Here is a 26,484-nt window from a genome sequence, read left to right as displayed (position 1 = left end):
TTTGAGGCAAGATCATTATTTTAGTATACTGTATTATATTTAATAGGTTGGTGTGCCGTGAGATTTTTCTGTTGCAAAATGATGTGCATTTGCTTAGTAAAGCCTATAAAAAGAACAAACGCCCCTGTTAAATGCCAAAATCGATGTAAAAAAAGAGACCATGATATATGATTTCAAATGTTTTTGTACCATTAAATTTAAGCCTCTAAATTCTATCAAATTAGATAAACACGGCACAAAGTGCACCGATACAAAACAGCTTGTTTTTTTCCCCCAAACTTGATTCTCACGCATGCACAGATGATATCTGCAAGTGGCTTAATACAAACGGCTTCTTTGTGTCTCAGATACAAAGGTAAGCAGCATTTTTTTAATGCTTGACAATAATAGTTTTTTTTGCTTCTTTAAAGCAACAAGCAAATGTAGAATTAGTTTGATATGGTATCTACAGTGCTTATTCACAGAAAGTATAAAGTCATTTAAAAAAGACATTTAAATGCATTCTGTGACCCAGCAAAATTATATTGTGACCCCACAGGGGTGCCAAATCCCAAGTTGAGAAGTGATGCCCTAAATGATAGAGCTATTCTCCTCTCAGCAGGATTGCGACAGACGTACAAAAGGGATAAAGACTGGTAATGACTCTGCTCTCTCTCTGGTCACTCAACCTGCAAAGGTCACAGCTGACAGAGAGACTGAATAATGATCATCTGTCATCATTTATCCCCTTTAATCCATGTGAGTACACTGTCCTCCTCAGATATCTGAAAGAAGAATGCCCGAGAAAGTTTAAAGTTTGACAGAAAAAAGTGTGTGCAAATGAATTTTCTCTACCCTGCACTAATTACCCCCCCCCCCCCCCCCCCCCTTTCATCACTATCAGCGAAAGTGGTCTGAAGATTATCGAAACTGGGGGTGGGGGACTTGACAGCTGATGTTTAAATGAAGGGTTTGGTAGAATATTGATGTGACAGAAACAGAGACTCACAGAGTTGTGCAAAGAAACAAAATCACTTTAAAAAAACACACCACCTGCAATTAGAATTAGAACGCTTTAGATCACTTTTCAAGATTCCCCAACCATCATTTATCAGACAGCCCTTCCCCATTCCACACCTACAAAACAATTCAATATAGCAATCATTGTGTTGTTTCATTTTATTTTTCACAAAGCTCAGAGAGAGTTGCCTTAGCGGAAGAACATTGAGGAGAATGTTATCTATATGACTGAAGTCCATACTTGTACGTTAAAATACATTTTGTCCTTTCTGTTTTCAAAGTTTTATCCAAGGAGAATGGGAATTGACTTACTTTGCAATTTTACTATTTTCGTGAATATTAAAATAATTTAATATTAATCAGGAAACAACAATTCCTTTATGTATTAAAATATTCTGTACTGTATAAGAATATACTTTTTTAATATTATTTGCAGCAATGAGACCAATTGCAGTTAGATGCAGGGGTTATCACATGAACACACACATAGACACACACTCCCTTTCCAAGAAGCTTATTTGTGAAGAAGTGATACCCCATTGGGCGCTAACTAATTGGCTGTGGCAAGCAGGGCCCAAGAGGGTCTCAGCCCTTGTCAAGTCATTAGTGTGTTGTTAGCTTGTTATTAGGTTCAAGCTTTTTGTTTTCTTACCTCTTTATTTTAATAAATGACTGGGAAAACTGTCACTGAACCACTCGGCTCTTTATATAAGTAGCTTCAAGTGTGTTTCTTCTGACCTTATTAGGATCTATTAGAGACCAGGCTGCAAAGAGCATGCGGAGGCAAAATGATATTTCACCTGTTTTGGGTGTGTTTCAGTTTATGTGTGTGATTATGGAAGAAGTTGGACAGACATTCACAGTTCAGAAGACCAGCTTTTATTTCATAGTACAGTCAAACCTCGGTTTTCGACCACAATCCCTTCGAGAATTGAATCGGTCGAATTCCGAATCTATTTTTCCCATTACAAATAATGGAAAAAATTTCAATCCCTTCCAAGACTAAAAAAAGAGGAGGTCCCTAATAGCGCTGATAAAAAAAAAAGAAAAGTGGCCCCCTCCAGCATTAAAAGCCCAGTTCACACGGCAGGATTATTGGCCCGATTTAGCCCCAAATCACCCCTCCTGACAATCGTGGATCAGCCCAACGGCTTTTCTTTTTTATACTTTTTTCTGCTGAAAACAACCCAAAAACTGTTGCTTCTTTGTCCACCATGTTTTTTTATTCTAAAGTCACATTTAATCTTAGTTTTGCAAGATTTGCCATCTAACGTGGAAATATAAATATAACAAATATAGATATAAAAATGAATTTTGATGTGTTGTACAATTTTGATGTGTACACAGTACAATCAAAATTATTATACATATATTTTTTTTCTCATCACATGTGGGGTCAAATGACAAATTTTAAAACCACATCGAGTGTGCCAGCTTCAAGTTGCCCATTCCTGCATGTTAATGCATTGCATCAAGTAGTTATCAACATTAGTTATCCTTCTGAATGATGAAAACAAACAAACAATATGTTTGACCGCCTAACAGGGTGATAACCAAATGACCAATCCATTCTAGTTTTGATGTCAAACAGTGAATTGTAAAGGTCCATGCTCTCCGCCTTGGAGGATTTTCTCAAACAATAGACGGGTAGGACTGCTCAGCACTTCAATTGCAGAGGTCAGACTGGGCCACGTATCAAACACATAAGTGGGACGAGGCCACACATCATATAAGAAGGTTGGCTGGGCCACACACTCGACAAATTCAATTTGGGCCTCGCCCTTCTATTGCCACCGAGACAAACAACACACAGCCAGGCAGACTTACATCACCTCTGGCAGCTCAAGTGCTCCTTCTCTTCGTGGCTTTTCTCCTTTTCTTACTTTCTACTGTGGCCAATCTTCTTACATCACAAAAGAAAGGAGGTTCCCTTTTGGCCACAATGCTGTGCTGCAACAGCATGGACAATCCTGTCCCGCTACAAAGCACGACATTCTCTGCTGCTCAGCTTCAATTAGCTGTGCTCTGATACATCTCAATGCAGCTTCAGTACAATTTAAATATGACTAAAAACATCTCAATTCAACCTCAGTGCTCTTCAATGCAGCTTCAATACTCAGTCCCTACATTTTAATACGGCTCAGTTCATCTCAAAGCAGATGGAGTAGATCTAAATAGTGCCTCAGAACGGGCTCTGAGGGCATTCAGCACAGCAGATTCACTACCTGAAGTCCCCAGTGTGCTGATTGTTTGTCACCACTGTGAACGGCTGACAGACAGAAAGGAGAAAATTCCAATAGGTATGCCCAGTCAAGAGTTCAGCTTGACTCATAACGACAGGGGTTAATACTGACTTAACAAACTGAATGGCTGTCAGCACAAGATGATATTGGCTGGATCTTGTTTTAGCATTTATTTGACACCGTGGTTGGGAGTGTTTACTGTCCTCTCCTGAGCATTGAATACAAGAAAGAAGAACACTTTGGGATAAGCTTTAAACAACTGGGTTATTCCAAGTGTTGGATTACTTTTTTGTTTTTGCGTGATGTTCCTTTCCAGAATTGTGAATTAACACAAAGCTGTTTATTTGTTCACCAAAGTTAATGAGTCAAAATAAATGGTATTATCAAACAAGGTAAATAGATGAATACTAACTCAACCAAAAATAATTGTTTGGAACGCCCACGTGGACAGCATTCTCAGACAATAGACAGTTTCCTAAACTTGTGATTCTCATAACACTATAGTATATAGTACCCCATCACCCACCCAAAAAATAAATCTAGTAAGCTTCATCACATCACATCTGTACTTTGACCAGTATTTACTGGAAACTTCGTTTGAAATGTATCTTAAAAACATGACCAAAAGAAATATATACCTTTTTGCTAGCCAACTGTTTTATAAAGTTCCTGGATTGCATCTCTTTTGATTTTGCAAGTGGCCAGAATGTTGTAGTCAATTTATGTATATAGTATAGTATTAAATTGCCAGAAAAATGTGTGTGTGTGTGTGTGTCATGTGTTTGCACCAGCCAGTCTCTGCTGTTTAGTTTAAAAATATTTTATTTAGACCTGGCTTTATTTAGAGACACACACACTCACACACAAACATGCACACTTACCCACTGACATGCTCACACACTCTTTCCTCCCGCATAATCTCACACACAGTATGTAATCTGCCACAATTACACAAAAGACCTCATACAGTGATGGAAAGTTATTAACTAAATGGAGAGATGTCTCATAAAATATTACAACCCCCTCCCCAACATTTAACTTAATTTACCTTAGTAGCCCATTGCTGCACACTGAAATCACAAAAAACCTTCCATACTAAAGGTTAATAATTTTAATTTAAAAAAACAAATGGGATGGGTTAAACATTTAAAGCCTGAAGCATGGAATCGTTATGAGACAATTGTTACTTTGAAAATGGAGACTTTGTTGGAGACTTTATATGACTATATATATAGAAATATGTTTGCATATATTGTTTATCAATGAGATGTTTTTCCTGTAATCAAAAGAGTACAAGCTGCTGCAAGGCTTCTTTGCTGCGAAAATGTCTCAACAAGGTCCAGGGTCCCATGACAGCACAGGCCTGTTCTCTGGATGCATGCAAAAGAACAATAGACAACTGTATGAAGAGCACAGTGCGGCCAGATAGAACTGTTGTACCGACTGAGGTTAATCTCAACTGGCTTTAGTAAGTAAGAGGCTTTTGCTCTATTGAGCTCAGTTCAAAAGCCACCTCGACAGATAGCTGATGAAGACGTCCACCCCACCCCGATACTTAAAGAACTGTCATCTGAATAAAAAGGCTGTCACGGGATCTCAAATGATCAAATGTCTCCCTAAAACCTCCCCATGCATGGCCTACATAACCTGAAAACCTAGTATGATTAAGCATAATTATTAATAATGACCATCAGTGCCCTTGTATCTAAGAGCAAAGGTGAATTTTAGACATCATTTGAAGATTAATGCGTTTTACTCACCAATTTTAGTAGAATGTAGTGGTGAGCAATGATGCACTGAAGAGAAAACAAATACCATTAGTTAGACAAGTCAGACTATTGGTAAGAATAGTTACTGAGAATCAAGGAATTGATTTGGAGGCATTGCAAATATATATCAGCAATGCAGCTTAACAAAAAATTCGTCATACCTCATGTATATTGCTTTTAAAAATAGAATACGAGGACCAATCATAATTTATTACTACAAGACAAAATTACATCATTGTTGCTCAAAGCTTGCTTTAACTTTGGCCCAGGACAGTCATAATAAGTCATAATAACTGAGTTCATAGCCAAAAATTTGTGTCGAATGCATGTTTTCACTGCTTGGCATCAACACCAGCATCAAATTTATACACTGTTCAAGGTTAAGGATGGTAAATGGAATATATATATTCTGTCTGTGTGCTCGCCCCTCCCCTCCATGATTAAGTGTGAATATTCTCACCTGCCTCTTGTTACCTGTCGTGTATATAAGTCCTGTCTGCCCCTCATGACCCTTCGGGTCATCGTGTGTGTGGTGTTATCTTTTGGTTCCTGTTGTCTTAATGTCTTCACGTCCTTTGTTTCACGTCCCTGTCGGTTAGTCCTTTTGTTGTTTTGTTAAGTCATGTAAATTTGCCGAGTCTGTCTTTGAGTTCCTCCAGTAAACCCTGGTCCAAGCTGCATTTGGTCGCCTGCCCAGTACTTCTTGTTGGTGACCGTACTTCGCGGATTTCATTTATCGCGGGTGGTTTTTGGAACCAATTATCCGCGATAAACGAGGGATTACTGCATTTATAATTTATTAGAGAGAGAGAGAGAGATGCTCTACTGCTCTACAATTGACTGGTCAGTAACTATGAATGTTATCCTTGAGTGTGATCCACTGCAGTAAACCATTTGAATTTCACATTTTTAAATAGATAACTTGAAAAGTGATGTTAAATGCTGCAAAAAACACTTTTGGATATGGCTATTAAAAGTCAAATTTAACATTTTTAATTTAGGTGTTAATCCAAGCAGGGTGCTGAGTGAAGACCTGCTTGATTGATGAAATCATCATATAATCATCATCTATAAACTATAGCTTGTCAGCTGTAGTTTATTTTCTATCAATAGGTTTGTGGGATAGTCACAACACCATTTTATTGAGACTGATATGCACAGATGTTGGCAAGAAAATATCCCTCTGAGGTGGGATACATGTGTCATTGTGAATAAAACTAATCTAATTCCCATCTGCTCTATTTGGTTTCATTTCATCAATTTGGCTTCATCTCACAGATCATTCAGTGGCTTTCCTTCTCTTTATTTGCCCGCAAAAAGGCAAGATGCCTTCCTGTCACAAATCCATCGAGTGACGATTAACATGCAAATGTTTTAATTAGAATGTAGATTGTCAACATAACCATCATATTTAATCAAAATGTAAATTGTTATTGTTTATATGAAGATACAAGCAGCATGTGTGAGGTGTGATGTCTGTTTTGACATCATTTATTTGTTCTTTTTATTCAACTATTTAAACAACTCCAGTCATTCATTTACATTCAATTATCTACTCCTTGATTAATTAATGCTTGGTAATGCTTCATTGCTGTCTCTCTGTTTATTGTAGGCATGCATTGCTGATATATCTGGCAACCTGAACAGCGGTAATGAAAATGGATGGATGGATTAAAGGTATGTCAAGCATTGCTGCTTCAATATATTATTATTATTAGTAGGTGTTTTTTATGAGATAACCTAAGTAGTGTCGTGCTGATCTAAATTAAAAAGTTGTTGTTTTTTTATCTGTGAAAGTCTGAACTTGGTACAACTCTTCCGCTCCTTAGGGGTTGGTAATACACAATTATTGGAGTTCCAGGGAGATAGGGGTGCAGGAGAAATACAAGTTGGGGGGGATGAAATGTGTCATTTCTCAGGACGTCCTCCTCCTATTTCCTCTGTCCATTATGCCGCACTGCAGTTGCTTCACCCCTCCCTTGGGGTGGGTGGGGCTGCCAGCTGGCCTTGGGCCTATTGTTGGACTTGGCACCTCTCTCTTAGGGGATAGTTGCACTGCCCTGCCCCACTTGACATCAGGGCGTATGCCAGGTGCTGGTTCTTGGGTGGTGGTCCTCTGGCTGGACATAGTCTTCAGGCCTCTTATATCGCACAAGGCAAGGCAGCTTTACTTATATACGTAGAGCATTTTATACACATAGTCCCTCAATGTCCTTCACATTATTATAAAACATTTTAAAAGCATTTTCAAACAAAAAAAAAATCAAGACATTTTGAAGCAAATAAATAGCAAGTACCTTACTATAGAACTTGGTATTTTTTTTTTTTTTTGACAAATACGATAAAAGATCTTAATCATGGAGGGTCGAGTTTTTCCACCTGAATTTAAAAGCATTCACACTAGGGGCTGACTGCATTTTTGTTGGGAGCTTATTCCATTTAAGCGCAGAAAACAGCTAACTGCTGCTTCACCATGTTTGCTTTTAACTCTGGGCTCCACTAATTGACCTGGGTCTGCAAACGTCAGCAATATTACATGTTTCTCCTTAGAATGCTGACATTCCCATATTCACTTTCATCGGAGGGGGGTTAAAAAAATCATTTTACATACCATATCTGTCTGATGTGACCTGCTGGAAAATTTGTCTAGAGATTCCTTGTGCCTTGTATAACGTATGTGTCCACCACTGGAAGCATGTTGCTTGAGGCCAGTCAGTCCACGGAGGCACCGTTGACACCAACAAATGATCGGCGATCAAATCTCAAAATACATAATGCCTGCAGTTGAACTCTGCATCATCAGGCTAGTCAGCGTCACAAATTACAGCTCATTAAATGCACAGAAGCTTTACTTTATAGATGTTTTTAAAAGGCGTACACTTAGGTATGTACTATCATGCAAAAAAGCTCTTCGTTTGGTAACCTTTTTTTTTTAAACTTGATTCTCACCCACGTGTAAATAATTGTATTTATTTTCTGCAGGGTTTGTGATTGCCCCAATGAAAACTACTCCAGGTACTACAAAAGTATGTTAAAGTAAAAATTCAAAAACGGAACAATAATTATACCTGAAGTGAGTTTATTAAGGGAATCTTCCCCAATCACTGGGGAAGATAAATACTTAACACATGGACATAAAAACAGATCCATACCAAGGACACAATTTATAAGAGCTTGTGATTCAGTCTGTGTGCATTTGGTACAATGTTTCAACATGAGCACAGGTCGACACCCCTATCCTGCACGAATTTAGCGTTAAGGATTTGATCAAATTATAAAATCACTCACATATGACCAACCATGTCATTGTTTAAAAAATTCTCGACATATTACATGTTTTTTTCCGAACAAACTCTTCCAATTAAACACATTTACAGTTAATTTTCCCGTTCACGTCTTCAGTTTTTTGTAAAATGTTTATTTACATATCAAGGGCAATTAGTGTGTCTTTGTTAGCAAAAGAAAAAAACATCACTTTACGTCAAGCACCAAACCACATTTTGAATGGCAGCTGATGAATGTGACATCGTGAGATCTGTTGTTGCTAATCTTGTACTGGTTTACAGTAACTGGCAATATACTCAAACGTTGTTTCACTTTTTTAAAGAGTCAATCTGATCCTGAGTGGTATTCTCAATGAAATGTCTTTTATGACATTTGAGTTAACAAGTGCTGCAACATCATTGACATCAATGACATCATTGCAGACGTGGCCAATACTGTGACATGTCTGTTTCATTTCCTGGAACTTGGACAGGAACTGAGACTCCTGGAGAAATTAAACCTAAAGAAGAAGGTAAACAGAAGAGTGATTAGAATACTGCTTAAAGTAGTTTGCATGTGGTTTAGGCTTGTAGGGCTCCTGTGCTTTTCAGCCCGAAACACAATACTGGATAAAGTGCCTCATTTATTAAAAAAAAAAAATTAATAATGTCCAATCGTGTTTAAAACTTCTCAACGGGAATTTAAGCAACAATTCCACTTTAGCAGCTGGCAAGTTGGCAAACAAGGCCTCCTAGCTTTGTTAATTTATTTAATTAGGGTGCATGCATGCAAGCATCTAACCTTAGAATCGGCATTATGCATTGCACTTATTGTGATTGAAAGTCTGTGGACTGTTAAACATCACCCAGTCTCAAAATACTAATAATTTAGCAACACATGGTGTATACCATGATGTGTTGGGCACAAGCAAAAAAGCATTTTATTAAAATAAAAACTAATATTGAAATCAAACTAGAGTAATTAAAAACTAACATAGCCACTTGGAAAACTAATTCAAAATTAAAACTACAACAAAAACCTCAAAACAAAATAAAAACTAACTTTAAAGTTCCCAAATCACAATAACACTGGCATAAGATGACTTTATTCATTGAAAATGTTTTAGGACAATGCACACCAACGTCAGGACACGTTATGACATTATATTATTACCTTTTTAATCAATTCACTCGGCATACGAGCGGTCACGTTGATGTGGTGAGTGATATTTTTGTTTCTATGCTGGTCCTTCAAGCCTCACACAGTCAGGGAAACAGTTTTCGGACGGCTGCCATTAGGTAAACAAAACAATTCTGCATTGTTCTTGTGCATTGTTGGGATGTCAGTGTCATGTAAATATTTCACCACTTGTTTTTGATTTATTATAGCCATGAATGCAGTATAGTACAGTTTAAAGACGCTACACATGAAATACGGTATTGTCCCGAATATAAGACAGTTTTTTGCATTGAAATAAGACTGAAGTGGGGGTCGTCTTACATTCGGGGTTTGAACATTATACCCATTCACAACGCTAGATGGCGCCAGATATCTTTAAAGCGAATGCTGAACTTAACTCCCTAGGCCAAAGCAAACAGTGTGAGTTGCAATGCGCCGGTGTTCCGCGGAAAAACCGCACCGCAACTGTTCCGCACCCAGTGTGAGTGAGGTGTTAGTTGACTCGTCGAATCCAATGGTTTTTATTCCTTGTGGCATGCGGTGGACGACCGCGCCACAGCCGTTCCACACCAGGTGTGAGCGAGGCGTAAACCTAATCACTGCCTACTTTCTCCCCAATCAAGCTAGTGTTTCAACCATCATGGACTGGTTGCCAATCAGAGCACATACCTATAAATCGACAGACAGCCGTGTTGTAGTGTTTAACATTTCTAACTTTTACATAAGGTTTATGTTTTGCCACAATTGCACAATAAAATGTTCTTTGAATTTTTTTTAATTTTCTTTAAGTACTTAGTAATGCAGCAAAAATGCAGCGGAATGTGAATATTTACTATGCAAGTCAATTTGCTGTGTGAGCACCTAAATCTTCTTACCGTGCTCCAAAATTCGCCCTTAGCGGTCAGTAAATTAATGTACCTACTCCAGAGGTTGAATTCTCAACAGCACTTTACCTGTTGATGTAGCAGAAGAATTCAATGGCTGGTTGTTCATGTGCTGTTGCAAGTGTGGAGGAGTGTAGGTCTCATAATTCCTTCCATTCACTGGTGCGCCTGAGTTGGAGGGCAGCATGCATGAGTAAGACGTCTGACAAGATGCCTGAAAGTACAAATTAATACACTCAAACTTTATGCAAATTTGATATAGAATACAGCAAGGAACCCATGCAGTGTTCAGGGTCAAGGGTCCAGTGTATTGGCGTATTAGAGAAGGCGTTTGGCCGTTTCCCTGGGGGAGTTCTGGGGGTGATTTGGGAGTATGGGGTACCATTCATACCCACTCCAACACTGATAATCTTACTTGCATAGGCAGGCTGGCAGCCATACTGAAGTGTGGCATGGACGGTAGGCCGTAGCTGCAGGACAGGACTGAGTCCGACCTCCCCAACAAAGAGCCTGATGCGAAGGACACTAAAATACAAAACACCTGGGTTTAGAAAGAGAGGATAAGCAAAATTGTTTATAAACTTACACCAAAACTAATGAAAACAAACTCAGTGTGTGCCCTAGAATTAACTCAACTAGTCCAGGGTTAGTTGGAATAGACTCCGACTCACCTGCAACCTGAATGAGTTGAAAGAGTACGGAGAATGTATGGTTGGATCCAAGTTTTAATTTTGGAGGTTTTACCATTGTGGGTTATAAAGATATAGGATATGACAATGAAAATGATGTAAGAATAGCCACCATAATGATAAACAAGAAAGATACAAACTAAATAATCTAAAAATAGAGGTGACAAAATGGTCAAACTGTAAACGCTAATTACTAGAAAGGGGAGGAAAAAGTGAATGGCAAGCAATCAAACAGCATCAAGAAAGCAAGTCAACTAAATACAGTAGTTTTTGTTAGTACCTGGTGTAGCAGGTTTGGGTAAAGATTGGTAAACACTGGTGTTAAAACTGCTGCTGATGGGAACATGGTTGGAGGAGTTGGACAGCTGACGGCGTTGATTTCTCAACTTTTCCTCTCTTCTCCACTTTGCTCTTCTGTTGGAAAACCAAACCTATAAATAACACAAAAATAACTTTATTTAGTCCGTTGTGAAGAGAATTTGTCCCCTAAAATTGTCCAAATAAAATGCAACTCTTACGTAGGCCTTAATAATAATGGTAACATCTGACGTTTTGTTTTTCACAAGAATCCGCTGTCCAAACTAATTGTGAATGCGCACCGCGTACAATAGTTGGCAATGATCAGTGTGATCAATTCCATGATTGCTCTTTACCATTTAAAAATCAAACCAAAGTGCATACCTGTATCCGTGCTTCAGGCAGGTCTATTTTGTTTGCAAGACGTTCTCGGGCGAACACATCTGGATAGTGAGTTCGCTCAAATTCTGCAACAAAAACATTTTGTATCAATCTATTGTAGTCATATTGATGGAATTTTAACGGGACTGTTAAAAAATATATATATTAGATTTCCATCTAGCCTTAGATTATTTCACTGCTGCCCTTAATTAACTTTTTTTTTTTTTTTGGTTTTGTCTCTGTTTAGGCAAATATACTAGTTTATTGAAACTGCTACATCTTAGGCCAAACATCTGGAACCAAAATGTTATTCTTCCTAATGCTAAAATAGAATTCTAATTCTATTTTTTCACATTTACTGTTTGTTGTACCAAAAATAAGCCACTAAAGTTGTATGATGTAAAATTATACATATTCACTTGCAGTCCTGAACAGATTTTATTAAATTGAATGGTGGAATTATATGGTTGATTAATATCTGATTTTGGAAAAATTCGAATGGGGTGGCTCAACTTTGGGTATAAAATTGTGAATTCAGTTTTATTTGTCTTATTCCTGTTCCAAGTGGAGGAAAACACCATGAAGTACTGTCGATGACAATGAAAGTTTGCTTTAAAGCACTTGTATGTTTTTTATGTCACTATTTTGTCCGACGGAGTTTGAATAGTCCAGATTTACCATTTCTAAAAAGCGGTGACAATTGAAAATTGCTGCACACCTTTTTCAAGTGCTTCTATTTGGTCTTGGGTGAATGATGTTCTGTTTCTCTGCAGTTTCCTCTTCAGCTGAAGCCTCATTTGAGTCTCCTCTGAGTCTTCACTGTTGGAACTAGCTGATATTGTGTTTTCCGCTCCTTCTGCTTGCGAACACATATTTTCTGAAAACAAGAATGTCAATTGCATTAAACTTCCCACTTGTATTATCCTGCATGATTTGGAAAAAGAGAGTACATGTTTTTTCACCCTATCCATCATCGCAAAATATTTAATACTGAACACACCAAATGCAACAATTTTCTTTGACATCAGAGTTTTCATTGTACTTGGTTTGATACCAAAAATAAAATAAGTTTTGGATATTTAGGTTCTACTCAGAAAATATATTATTGAGGAATAAGAGCAGTTCAGGTGGTCACCAACGTGTAATTTCTAAACAGATTGGAGCTTGACTCGAGCTCCCTGTGGAACCCATGTTATTTGTGGTCCTAGCCTAATTATTCATGATTCCCAGCAGACAAGTGAATGCAAAAGAGAATAAAGCCATTGCTCAGTGTCACAGTCAGTCAGGCAGAAACAGACACAAATGGCGCAAGACACCATCTATTTTCTCCCCGATACACACACATATACACACAATGGCACAGACGTACTATAGACTGATGACTTTATCGCACTGTTTGAGTCCCAAAGTGCAGCTGGTAGAGGAGGAGCAGAAGGTTACAAGCATGCTCCCACAGCAATTTGGCCTCTTTGGTGGAAGCAAAGGAGCGCCAACAATTCAAGCTCCAACATGTCTGTTTAGTGGATGTATATGTGATGTGTTTTCACAAAACCAGCCTCATGTCTCCCAAAATTAAGATTTAGGGTTTTTTTGGAATGACAAGACCTTAAGGGGTAAAACGATGCATGTTTAATGTAAAGCTGAACAAATTGGTGGTTAAATGGATGGAGTCAAAACTCATTAGGAAAATGCCTTTGTCTGAGATAAGTTTACCTGCACCTATACATTTTTCAGTGACACGCACAATTTACTAAAAGTTACATTTAACACGACCTGGAAGGCTAGGTAAAAAAAAAAAAAAAAAAAAGAGATAAGGGAGACTGTCAAACAAATACCGTATTTTTCGGACTAAAAGTCGCTCCGGAATATACGTCGCATTAGCCATAAAATGCACAATAAAGTGAAAAAAAAACCCATATATAAGTCGCTCCGGAGTATAAGTCGCATTTTGGGGGAAATTTATTCGACAAAATCCAACACCAAGAACAGACATACGAGCAACAACAGGCTAAACGATAGGTATGCTAACGTGACATAAAAACAAACGAAGAGCTGAGAACGTAGCATTCGGAGTTATTCAAATAACTATTACATTCATTCTTTCCAGTCTCTCTATACGCAAGAGTCAGTTTCTTACCTGTGATAGTGAGCGTTGACCCAGGGTACCACCCAGTGCGCCCCACCCAGGTAGCTTGTCCATTGAGCATTTTTAGCTTTTCAAAAACGCCCTCATTTACAAGTTGCTGTTTGTCACTGGCCAGGTTCCTGAGTACTCGATTTATGGAGGAAACCTGATGAAAAAAAACAAAGTGATTACATTAATAATGCTAATTAGTGATGGTGTGCGATACTATTTTGGCATTGATCCAATACCAATTAAACACAGGGCAGTATTTCCGATATTAATACCGATACTTTACAACAATTAAGATCTTTGCGTTATCGAATTGCTAATTCTAAAATGACTTTCATTACCTGTAAATGTTTTGCCATGTTTGCCTTTTCATTATTATCATGTTAAAAGTCAGGAAAAAGTTTTTGGTGAATATAAAATCCTACTCTTTTTTTTCCCCTTACATTGCCATTGTCTGATATATTTTACATTTAACTGAACAAAGTTTTGTTCCAAAACTATTATTAAAAAATGTAATAAAAGGTATCCCCTCTGTATTTATTTTTCGTTTAAAAAGAACAAGTTGTTCAAGATTATCAGTTCACAACAAATACGAAATCCAGTACAAAAACAAATGTTGGGAAGTATCGTGATGAGAAAATATAATAAGAAAATTATAATAAAAGTTTTAAAAAATTAAACAATACCCAAAGCCTTATAAATACTTATTAGCAACAGTATAATTTTACAAAATATAACCAATATATCATTCTCTATATAAAACATGTATGCCATTACATATTATACAAATGTATCACTCAAAAATGATCCACTTGAGTCTAAGCCACAGATAAGTCACTTTTAAGTGATATGAATATGGTAAATATTGAAATAAATATTCAAGTTTAATAAGCTATGTCTGTCATTAACAATGTGGAAAAATAAATCCTTACACTCGGTATGTTGTCATTAGTACAGGCTTCCTCTGCCAACAGCCTGTCTCTGATTTCCCAGGCAAAGATAGATGGACATTCTCTTTTGTACAGAGCAATTTTGCCTACAACTTCTGGAGTGGCCACTCTGGGTTTACTTCCTCCAATTGCTCGAGGACGAATAGAACCTGTCTCGTAATATCGGCCCAAGATCTTACTCACACAGCCATTGGATACCTGGATAAGATACAAATATAACACATTCAATGTTTGCTGAATAAAAGTAAGCAAAATGAATAAAACCTATTTGTTTATGTCAGTGAAAAGAGTGTACCTGCAAAATTCGCGATATGTCGCATGGTCGAGCACCGCTGTGGGCCAGCTCCACTATCTTCTGCCTGGTGGAATCAGGCAAAGGTCTCCCATTCACAAACACACCTCCAAGCTGGTTTACTCCGCTGTGACCTACACTTGCAAAAACAAAAAAACAAAAAAAAAGAATTTACAGGAGTACAACTTTGATGACATTGACTACGGTTTGCCACAACTGATCACACAAATGCAAATCATGCATGTACCGTAGCTTAGAGCGGATAAATCAAAGCTTAGTCCATTGTTGCACATTTTTGTTGCTTTTAATTATCCCGTTGCCTTTCACAAAATGAAATGCCTTTTTAATGCACTGCAAATGCTGCCTGGTTTTATTGATGATACTGTAGATGGGCAAATGCATTCATCAGGGGCTGAGCTTGACTTCTCAGTTCCTCCTGAGTTTTGATTATTCACGGTTTATTGTTTTTTGTGTTGACTTTTTATGTTCAGCACATTTTCTTCAGCTGAAGGCCTAGTTACATTCGTGCGGGTGACAACTGCCATGTTACATGTTAATGTTTAGTCACATGCCCCCTCGAAATAAGACCCAAACCACAAAGCTTCAGAAGACAGCTGAAATTGCTGTAACTTTTCCTGTAAAATATATTGGTCCACCATTTCCGATGCTTTTTTTTTTTTTTTCGATCCAGAAAGACCACACCAACATTATTGCCTTCATCAAATGAGCCTTTAATCTGCTCCACCAAGTAGCTGTTTCAGGACTATATTTCCACCTCAACCCAAACTGTTGTGCATGCAGAAGTTGGTTACACTTCAGATGTTCAATTAATTAATTAAAGGTAAGGCATAAAAAAAAAAATCTGGTTAAACAGAGAACTAATGTATTTCTTTCTTTCCTCAGGATGTTCGTCATCATTGACAGTGATGACCGGGAGTATAGAGGGATCTATGGAACGTTGCCAAACAAATCACAGCAAGAAGCTGGGGTGACGTCTGCCTCACAGTTCAGAAGGTGCGGGTTCGATTCCATCTCCGGCCCTCCCTGTGTGGAGTTTGTATGTTCTCCCTGTGCCTGCTTGGGTTTTCTCCGGGCACTCCAGTTTCCTCCTACATCCCGAATAGAAAATGGATGGATGGATGAAGGTCTGGCTGACACTATTGGTAACGGGGGGTCTTATCCACCTTATTTCAACGCCCCACAATCCTTTGCGTGAAATGCGAGAGGAATTTTTGGTTTAGAGAAACCAGTGATATTTTTCTATGGGAACTATGGAGTCTGGTCCCGAAGCTTATCCTTGTCTTCCTTAGCTCCCTCTCACCCTGCTTTGTTGTGATTGAGAGAGGGTAGACGGCGGGTGAGTGGAGAAGAGCTGCAGTTGTGGAGAGATGACTGGTCTCAACAGGTGTGAAGAATTGGGGCCATGTTGTCTGGCAGGTGGAGGGGCAGCAGAGTTGGTTTAACTGCCTTGCCCAAAAAGACAAACACAGGCAAACTTTAAACCATGTATGGATACATTTTGGAGACTAGGGCATGGGGTGATGTGGTTTGGTGGGGTGGAGACACCGTCGGCTAGCCTCGACCTGTCTTGGAAAGCTGTTCGGAGTCCAGTATTTCATTCCGTATTTCATTTTATTGGACCTTTTACTGTATACTCGGTAACCTTGTTGTATTTCTTCTCACCTGTGGTCCACTTAATTCTCCCACAACCCCAACCTTGAATATGGCATCCATTATTGAGTTGAATTCCCAACCAAAAACAGGAAGGAAGTCAAATTGTGTGGATGAAGCTTAATCCTCTGTCTGCCACTCTACAACACACTATGGAATTGTGTTGCGACACGGGGCAGGTTAAGTAGGGATTTACTGTACAATTAATCAATTGTCTATTGTCAGTTAATGGCTTAGTGGGAGAAAGCATATTGCAGATTTAGGAAGCTCTTCATAGTGCATTAATAAATTATTATTCATCAGCCAGAACACACATGAACTGTTTGTTCATGTACACGAGCAGCTGTCAAGTGAGGCTTCACGAAAGCTCTATACTGCCCGTCCATTCATTGGCATCTGAGGTAGGGGGTTTAATGTTCTTCCAGGTGACACCATGGACTGGCCGTCCGTCAATCACAGGGTGCATATAAATCATCTACTCTCACATGCACACAACCACTGAGTGGCACTGAGTCCATTCCCTGCATGGAAATCAGGGACGTAAACTTCATTGTCAATAATTTGATGCAGTCACCATAATTCAACTTTTTAGTGTGTCGCGTATATATTTGCTTTTTTGAAATCGTATATGAACATATTTCATATTTCTACAGTCTTTAAGAGCAGATGAAACATTGGATTAGGGACACTGGGATTTTCACTTCCAGTGTGGCATAAAATGTATGATTTTCAGTTCACATTTATAAAACCTTCGCACTAAATGATTGCTTTAAACCTCACAAAATGTGTAAGTTGTGTATCATCAACAGCCCAAAATTGATTGAAATGTTTTTCCTTAATTTTAGGCATAATGTCCTGTGTTGAAAATATGGTTAACAATATTTTTTCAAAATTATCATGCCATTGTTGTTCGTGAAACATCTCCGAATTTTCCGTCTGACATGCTAAATTTCTCTCAACTGTGGCCCCTAAATCATTGATTAACTTTTCTGAGGTGGGGCATTCCTCTCAGTCTAACCTTGCTGCCTCACACAGCATGTTTACACTGTGTTATAAGTGTGATCATCTTCTAGCACAAATCTTAATCACAGTTTCATTTCCCAGAGGAGCAACCCTTTTTGCTTACTGACATACAATTAATAGACAGACATATGGCGTCAATTTGGCTGCACTCCCTTTGCGAATCTGTCTATCCCCACCTCCCAACCCCACCCCCAGCAAAAACACCCACCCACCCATTCAAAAACATAAGCCTGTGTGGGTCCTCATACACCCACACGCATGCAAACCATGCTGCACACAGACCAAATGAGGCCCTGCCCCTGAGAGTGCAGCAGGTTTCATTTTGAATCAACTCATTGAAGTTGAACGGCAATTTATATTCATTCTAGTTAAAATGTGTTTAGTAATTATTCCCAGTGGATAGAGTTGAAGAGCTCTTTGATCGATAGATAGATAGATGGATAGATGGATAGATGGATGGAGGGAGGGAGGGAGGGGGGGGGAGAGAGACAGACAGCGGCCGATCGGCCGACAGACAGAGACAAACAGACAGACAGTTTGAACTAACAACTGGGGGGGGGGCCTCAGGTATGATTTTATGTGTATGGACTCCATGCACATTCTCTTTTAACTGTACTGTTGTCTTACTTGATGAGTAAAATTTGAGGGGTTCAATGTTATCCATCCACACAAACACATTTTTTTTAAATTTATTGTTATGCATGTATATCAGAATAAAACATCGAATTTCACCATAAAGGACAAGCCCATGTTAAATACACATTCCTCCGCCGCAAACAGCATGAACCTCTTTAATCAGACAATGTTCATCTTAAAACCAAATGATCCAAGGTTGGAATTAAAATGCCAGCCTAGTTAGTTAGTTAGTTAGTTAGTATAAATGTGATAGGATGAATACAACTCTAAAGGTGTTTATTGACAAGTTGACTGAGGTTGAAACATGGCTTATTTTGTGCTAAACACTTAAAAAATGTATAGGAGAACAACAAAGATTTTGGAGAAAGAGTTTGGATCTTTGAACACTATCACAACACAAAAGAGTCATATTCATCAATATCGGAGGGCAAAAGTGGGTAATTGAATGATCTGACCCATATTTCTTTTGTCACATGCCAGTGCATCGTCAATTATAGTCACAATGTCATTTCACGCAGAAAATATGTCGTAAAATGTCTCATTATAAATGCAAACATTAATAAGAATAAATGCCATGTACATCTACTGATACTAAACGCCGAGCTCACAAATTTAAATAGCTGACATTGTGTGCAAATAAAAGCTCAATTCATGTTTTATTAAAAGAGTCAACATAATATTTTATAAAATTATAATTGGTTCAACAATAGGTTCAAAGGAGGCAATGATAATATGGATGAACTCACTGTTTTGCATCATGGAGGCAACTCCGGTCTCCCAGCTTGTTTGACTTCTGTAATCTGTCCAAACAGATAAAATTTTTATCATGTTATCATGGAGAGCGTGTACATTGGCACGTACAATTCATCTAATGCACAGGTGTCAAACTCAAGGCCCGGGGGCCAGATACAGAAAAAAATAGCAATTTTATTTAGAAAATAAGGACATTTCGAAGTGACTCCAAACTTTTGAACGCTTGTGTATATATGCCAATAGTGTGAGAAGAGAAATACCACTTAAGAAATAATAAACATTTTGAATATATTTCAAAATCACAGATCATGTCTTAACAGCATAGCATGTATTAGAAAAGTGATTCCAAAGCAGTGAGCTGGGAAAAATTAAAAACTCTACTCTCCAAACATTTAGGTTGCAGCTGAGATTATTTAAAACACTTAAAATATTATTATTTAATATTTTGTGTTGCAAAATTAATACATACTGGTCAAAGTCTAACAAACATTTTTTTTGTATACAAATAATTTAATTAAGAAGACTCCAACCAGATAAAATTGTAATTCTGGTCTCCGAGAAAGTGATTTTTAAAACTCGTGCTTTTCAAAGGGACTGTAGTCATTGTGGTTGAGCCCTGGGTATACTTTGTTTTGTTTTTGTTTGTTTGTTAAATGTTGTATGTCTGCAATTGTTGAATCCACCACAGCTCTTCGAAATGAACTGGTAAGCAGAGGAACATAATAATAATCATAATCATAATCATAATACCTGGCCTATTCAATACAAATCTGTTTCTTTGCTTCCTCTTGCAACTCACTGTCTCAATATATAGCCTGCTGCAAAAAATGTAATAATGTAGACAATTCATTGGTGTCAAAACATCAACGATAACGCCATAAATTGCTCTGTTTAGTTGTTTAGATTTTGTGCTGCCTTGAACTTAGCAAAATCTTGAAAGTGACTGATTGATGTGACATGCTATGATGATCACACCGTTGATGTCATTCATCCAAATCCTCAACTAAAGCGCTCTGCTTGGTTTGAGAATGACTTGAATGACTTCAAAGCTTCTCTTCTCATTAACGAACTGCATAATGAACATGAAGCAGCTCCATACACGGGCAGCAGCGCGAACAGAGGCCGGCTCTGGGCACCTTGTCCCGACTCCGCGGCACCTTCCACCCTGTGAAAGAGGACAAAGAGTCCGGGCAAAGAAGCCGTAGCTCCGCAGCTGCCTTTGTGTGTCCGCGGGATTTTTGCGCTCTTTGCCTCGTTAGTTGCGGCTCGTTAAAAAACAGCAGTACAAAACCGCGGCAGGAGCCCAGTTTGACCAGTGTCGCTGCCTATAATGGAGTTCAGTTTAACACCGCACCGATGACAAATTTAAACGTTTCATTCAGCCGCTTTGAGCGTTGCTGATATTGAAGAGAAGGGATAGCGGGGAATATATTTATTTCTCTTTCACAACAATACTTCACTATTCCTGCTGCGACAAGAACTACTAACGCGACATAAATTAACAATAATAACAACAACAACGACAATTATAATAACAATAAGAATAATAATAATGATAATTAATAATAATAATTATACCGCTGCAAAATGTTCCGTAGGTGTGCTATATGTGCAATGCGATTGGCTGCCGACCAGTTCAGGTTGTCCCCCCCTGCAGCCCAGGATATAAACTCCAGTACGCCCGCGACCCTCGTGAAGATGAGCAGTTTGGAAGGGTTAATAATAATAATAATAATAATAATAATAATAATAATAATAATAATAATAATAATAATAATCTGAGAAAAATACATTTAGACTCGCTCCAAACTTTACTTTCAAACACAGCAAAACAAAAAAAATCTCATACGGTATTTAAGCACAATGTAGGTTTCTGGAGGTAAAGCGGGAGTTCGCCTGTGCTTTAAACATAGTTCATAGTCATTTTTTTGCTTTTATTTTTGTTAATAGCCTACCTTATCTGTTGGCAAAAGTGTGAAAGCACTCGGTTCATCTTGACAACGCATTGCATTTAGTTCTTGGGTGCTTCAGAAAATACTAACGCTTTTTTTTTCTCCAGAGACTGCAGTCTAGATTATCTATATTAGATGTATAATAGATTATCTAGAATGGCACAAGTCGCTGTATAACGCATATAACAAAAAAGGAAGGCAACAGACACGGGTGTAAAATAAGCACCCAACTCATTGAGGAGCCTATATACCATTATTCTTTGAAATAGAATAATTCAACAGAAAGCCGCCATCATAAAAATGTGTTTATTTTTTCACGGGCTGTAATCTAATGTGGCTCAGGTATTCCCGCGTGCATTTAGACGCGTCTGTGCAAGTAATGTATCATGAGCAGTGTTTTTCCGCTGAACATATAGAGCGCATTTTCACCCATGTTCAGAGTGTGTGTGTGTGTATGTGTGTATGTATGGAGATATATATATATATATATATATATGCACTGATTTTTTGGGGGGTGGGGGTATAAGGCTAATTGAATGAATTAAACGTAAAATGTGGCTCTTCAAAAATGAACAATATGTGTTAGTTAAAAATATTTAAATTGTGTGCAACCAAAAATTAAGTCCCAGTGAATGGGATTTTGCAGAAATTCAGATCTGGGATGGTGTAATTCCTCGCTGAAGAATTGATTGATTTGAGTCTTCAACAACTTCATTGAAAATTTAATCAAGCCCAGATGTTTTACATAAATTGTTTTCAAATGTTTCGTAACAAATTTCGAAAGAATAAAAAAGCTTTAGTCGGAATGACAACTGTGACAACAATACGAGAGCTGTGACAAAAAAATTACTCTCTTCCCAAATCGGTCAAATTATTCTGTGTTTGAGGTATTGAGAAAAATCTTCCAAAATCACCCGAAAACAATAGAATGCAGACCATTGCAGTTTGTCACTTTGCAGAGGACCATTGTTCTGTCAAAGAAGTTGCAAACAAAACTCTACGCAAAATGACTATAGATTATTCATTATAATTAAAGAATGTCAAGTTAGCATCTTTTGACACTTTTGGTAAGTTCGGAGTATGAAAAATCAGGCAATTTATTTAAACTGAGATGTTATTTAAAGTTTTATTGACGGTTTCTTCATATAGCCAAATATAAATGGAGGTAAAACTCAAGAGAAATCTCAGCTTCCTTTCAAAAGAAGTTTCTATCAAGCAGAAAAATGAGCACACACAAGTTTTGGGATTGGGTCCTTCAAATCTGCAGTTTCAATTGGACTACTAATGCTAATTTTGTAACATCTATATTATCATCTTCAAATCCCCTCTCAATAACATTTCGAGTAACTTTCAAGTCCAGTCTCTGACAGGTGTATTGGCAAGAGGTGAAGAAAGATGAAATAAGAAGCAAATGAAAGCATGAATGGCATGGCCTACCTTTTTGTGGCATTCTGTAAGAAGTAAACTTTTAATTCGCTTAAATTTTCAACCGCTCCTTCTTATTCTTTTCTTCCAATTAGTTTCTCCTTGACTGAAGAGACAAGTGCAGAGATAGACAGAGTCGGGAGGAAAGCGGGTGGGAGGTAGGGAGGGTAGAGTGGGAGGGTAAGGGGACTGCTAAGAAGGAGGGGGTACTGAGAGGTGAGCAATAGCTAAGAGGGGGAGGGAACATTTGAATAGTGGTGAGTTCATTAGTGAATGGTTCTGTGGGTGTCTCAGTTTGTATTTGTGAGCGAGACAGAGAGAGGGAGTGCGAGAACAAGAGACAGTGTCACACATATACATCTCTCTCTCTCTCTCTCTTTTGCTCGCACACTCTCTCACACATGCACACGTACACTCGTGCCTTGCTTACTGGGCCACTTTGCTTCACAAAAGTTCAAAGATGCACTGTAAACATTCTTTGTTGTGGCCAGTTTGTGATGGGCAGATGGAGAGGGTGGCCAGTTCAACTGGTTGTTGATTGAGAGTAAAATGTTTTGTGTTGTTGAATAAGGAATCCGCGATTATTCATACTTAGGGCTATATCATAAATACAGGCAGTGTCAATAATATCAATATATTTTTTGCTTATTTACTTGAGGTTATTAAACCAAGAAACCTTACTGGGCCGGTCAGTGGTATCATGGTCTTGCTGTTACCCCTTGGACTGGGTAACGCCCTCTTTGCAAGCGCTGCATGTGCCCTCTGAGTATTGAGGTGGGTGTAGGCACTGGTTCCAAATAATTCAAATCCAAATAAAAAGTTTTTTTTTTAAAGGGACATTGTGTAAAATGCATGTCTGCCTCACAGTGCAGAGGTGGTGAGTTCAATTCTGTCTTGAGCCCTCCTTCGTGGAGTTTGCATGTTGTCTCCGTGCCTGTGTTTGTTTCCTCTTGGTACTCCAGAGATTCCACTACTTTGGCATGCTGGCTTTGGGAGGGCAATTGGAGTTTGCATGTTCTCCTCGTACTTGCGTGGGCTTTCTTCAGGTACTCTGGTTTCCTACCACATTCCAAAATCGGGAATGGGAGGCCAATTGACCACACCAAATTGAGAGACGGCAGGCGTTTCGATGACTTAATTTGCAAAAATGATCCCTGTTAACACTGTCGATCCGGTGTCTGATTAAAATGTCCACACGATGAACACAACCATAAACGCCGAGGTATTTTAATTCAAACGAATTCATAAATGTACACTAAAATACCATAATACTTTCCAGAAGAACGGTAGTAACATGACAGCAACACGACTCTTAATGTCATCATTGTGTACGTGGCCGCAATCTTTGGCCCCCCTGAATGACTATAGTGACATCTAGTGGTTGAAACAAGCATTTTGGCCCCTACACTAAAGGCTTGTTGACGATGGAAAAATCACATGAAGAGCAAAAGGGGGTACAAACATTTTAATTAAAATACTGAAAATAAATATATTTGACCTTTGCTGGGGAAAATATTCTGGTCACTACAGCATCAATGTGTGCCGAAGGAGTGCGCTTGTATCTACAACTTTGCTGCTGCTCAGATACTACAAAAAGCATGCAATTAATGAGTCAGTAGGTTGGCAACCTTGGTTTCTAAACCATTCGTTCATACATTGTTAATTTAATCACACACGTTTACTGTTTTGAAAATGTGGATTTTGAGTTGACGACTACGACAAAACAATAAAAACTGTAAAACGTTGGAGAGGACGATGCAAAAGCTTGCATGCATTCCCCCTGAAATTTGTTTAGGAACTTTTCACCCCAAAACAGATCTGTATCTTGCTTCAATATGTATCTTTTAATTGGTTTGTGCAGAAAAAAAGCTTCATCCATGATTTACAAAGTAATGTAACCTTAATCAGTTGGCATTTATTTTCCAATAATCCTTCTCATTTTCAGGCAAAGATTTTTTATTAGTTTTTAACCAGCGAAACATTTAAATGAAAGAAATGTTATGTCTGGACCAAACTAAATTATTCTCTTCCTTTGAGTATCCCACCCTCCCTCGCTCTACAAAATTTTTTCATTAACTTCACTGATTTAATTTAAAATTAAATATCTAATTGTAAAGTTACTGCGCTATCAATGTGTAAATGTATGGGCAAATGTTTACAGTATGTGTGTGACCAGCAAATAAAGTAATGCTTTTAATTTCATTGTTCTCCGATGTTTATTAGTGGGTGAAAGCCACATTAACCTTTCCATCGGCCCTGACATTTCCTTTCCTTCTAAATGGAGAATTAAAGACCATTGGAAAGTCATTAGTGAAATTTACTGCATCTCTTGGCTGGCCAGCCATTAAAGAGTCTGTAAGACCTATTGCACAGTTTAGAATCTTATGGCAAATAACTTTTTAATTGTGGAAATAAGCACTGACGATTGAAAAACATGTAATGAATGATTTAAGAGTTTATATTTTCATACAATTAGGTCCAGAAGTAGTTGTCTTTACACACCACAATAGATTGATATTCAGAAAACAAGACTTATGAATGACATATTATGAGTGAGACAGAAAGGTGCATATTAACCCTTAAAATTTGCTTTACTGAAATAGTTTTGCATTTTCCAATTTGTTTCTAAGCATTTCATTCATTTCACCAAATAACTTTATTCAAGTGGATAATGGCATATCTTCAAGTAGTCAGTATAAATCACGCTGTTATGTGAAGTTATTCTGAATAACTACATTCATGTAATAATAAATAAATCTAAATAATATATGTTTTTAATCTTGTAAATTGCCATTCACGGACTGTGTCTCCACGCGGTCGCCATTGTCGCGTGACGTGTCTTTGCTGCTTTGCCTATGATGACTTGTATCTTGTTGCACTTATTGTTTTTCTTTTGTGGCAGGATTGGTTCAGGAGAAGCGCAGGTCTCCTCTGATGGAGCTTTAACTGGTCCAGGAGAGGCACATGTCGCCTCTGATGGAGATTGGATTGGTCCAGGAGAGGCACTGGTCACCTCCGATGGAGATGGGACTGGTCCAGGAGAGGTACTGGTCACCTATGATGGACATGGGATTGGTCCAGGAAAGGCACTTCTTCCCAGGTCTTTCTTTTCCAGGTCCTCCTAATGGACGCTGGCTTGTCGACAATGCAGCACGTCGTCCTCCGTCCACCAGGTATGAGGGATCCGGGTCACGGCACCAAAATGTTAGAGATGCATTTTTTTTTTCTCTTCGCCATTTTTCTTGCTTGCCTGGCACACACCAGCTAGCTAGCTGAAATTTTAAATAAAGCGGCTGGAATTTTACCTCTCACGACCCTGTAGGCACAGTATTATCCAATAAAAATCGTGCTTTTTTTTTTTTTGTCGGACCTGGCGTCATCCTTCTGTACACAGAAGGGCAGGTGGGATTGGTTGATATGACGTAACCGTGGATTTCAGCGGTGGAAAACAGATGGGATGGATTGCAAACGTCATCATATTTTATATTTTGAAAGCTAATTTAACATTTTGATTTCAGTAGGTCTATTTTTTACTTTGATAATATAACAAAATTATTTATGAGTTCAATTGCGAGCCAGACGCAGTCACCAAAAGAGCCATAGGTTCCCGACCCCTGCCCTAGCGGCACAGTCAGAGGCGCAGTGAAATACACGTGAGTCACAATTTGTCCTACTTTACAGTACGTACTTCGTATTGACGATTTAAATGATTATTTTACTGTAGTTATTTGTAAGAAAGCATTTACTTCTCTTTGATAAACAAATGCTTGGGCCTGAAAACTGGTTTTGTATTGAATCCATAGAATAATAATGGTAATGAAATAAAAGTTTCTACTTCACGGATTTCACCTATCACGGGTTCTTTTTGAAACGTAACCCCAGCGAAAAACGAGGGATTACTGCACTCCAACCTTTGCGGGCGGGCGCGCGCACGCACGCACAC

The 26,484-nt window shown here is 38.3% G+C and overlaps 2 protein-coding genes across 2 annotated transcripts; one reads left to right on the top strand and one right to left on the bottom strand.

The window, feature by feature from the left end:
- The first annotated feature begins 98 nt into the window (after positions 1-98).
- LOC148396718 (uncharacterized) lies at positions 99-26,438 on the top strand. Its single transcript, XM_088377664.1, has 6 exons — positions 99-738; positions 6,624-6,688; positions 15,773-15,922; positions 15,985-16,095; positions 25,444-25,585; positions 25,657-26,438. Exons 4-6 carry the CDS (start codon positions 15,986-15,988, stop codon positions 25,807-25,809), a joined length of 405 nt encoding a protein of 134 aa, XP_088233790.1. The 5' UTR covers positions 99-738; positions 6,624-6,688; positions 15,773-15,922; position 15,985; the 3' UTR covers positions 25,810-26,438.
- LOC148396719 (paired box protein Pax-6-like) lies at positions 8,080-22,731 on the bottom strand. The gene is made up of 11 exons (XM_088377655.1): positions 22,554-22,731; positions 19,158-19,211; positions 15,085-15,215; positions 14,772-14,987; positions 13,843-13,996; positions 12,424-12,582; positions 11,709-11,791; positions 11,308-11,458; positions 10,754-10,863; positions 10,408-10,552; positions 8,080-8,795 (listed from the first exon to the last, which is right to left on the bottom strand). The coding sequence occupies exons 1-11, from the start codon at positions 22,564-22,566 to the stop codon at positions 8,710-8,712; spliced, it is 1,302 nt and encodes a 433-aa protein (XP_088233781.1). The 5' UTR covers positions 22,567-22,731; the 3' UTR covers positions 8,080-8,709.
- Positions 26,439-26,484: the final 46 nt, after the last annotated feature.

This window comes from Syngnathus floridae, chromosome 6 (genome assembly GCF_059516105.1).
Source record: "Syngnathus floridae isolate MCC-2025c chromosome 6, RoL_Sflo_1.0, whole genome shotgun sequence".
Classification (NCBI taxonomy): domain Eukaryota; kingdom Metazoa; phylum Chordata; class Actinopteri; order Syngnathiformes; family Syngnathidae; genus Syngnathus; species Syngnathus floridae.
This window is presented reverse-complemented; position numbering and strand designations above follow the sequence as displayed.

What these genes read in the sequence shown, in the direction of transcription:
- LOC148396718 (XM_088377664.1), top strand. Translation starts at nt 15,986, where the DNA reads ATGTTCGTCATCATTGACAGTGATGACCGGGAGTATAGAGGGATCTAT. An exon ending in TCTGCCTCACAGTTCAGAAG is followed by an intron (nt 16,096 to 25,443) that starts GTGCGGGTTCGA and finishes CTTTTGTGGCAG; the next exon opens with GATTGGTTCAGGAGAAGCGC. An exon ending in ATGGGACTGGTCCAGGAGAG is followed by an intron (nt 25,586 to 25,656) that starts GTACTGGTCACC and finishes TTTCTTTTCCAG; the next exon opens with GTCCTCCTAATGGACGCTGG.
- LOC148396719 (XM_088377655.1), bottom strand. An exon ending in CTAATGACAACATACCGAGT is followed by an intron (nt 13,997 to 14,771) that starts GTAAGGATTTAT and finishes TTTTTTCATCAG; the next exon opens with GTTTCCTCCATAAATCGAGT. An exon ending in AATAGAAGCACTTGAAAAAG is followed by an intron (nt 11,792 to 12,423) that starts GTGTGCAGCAAT and finishes TTTTTGTTGCAG; the next exon opens with AATTTGAGCGAACTCACTAT.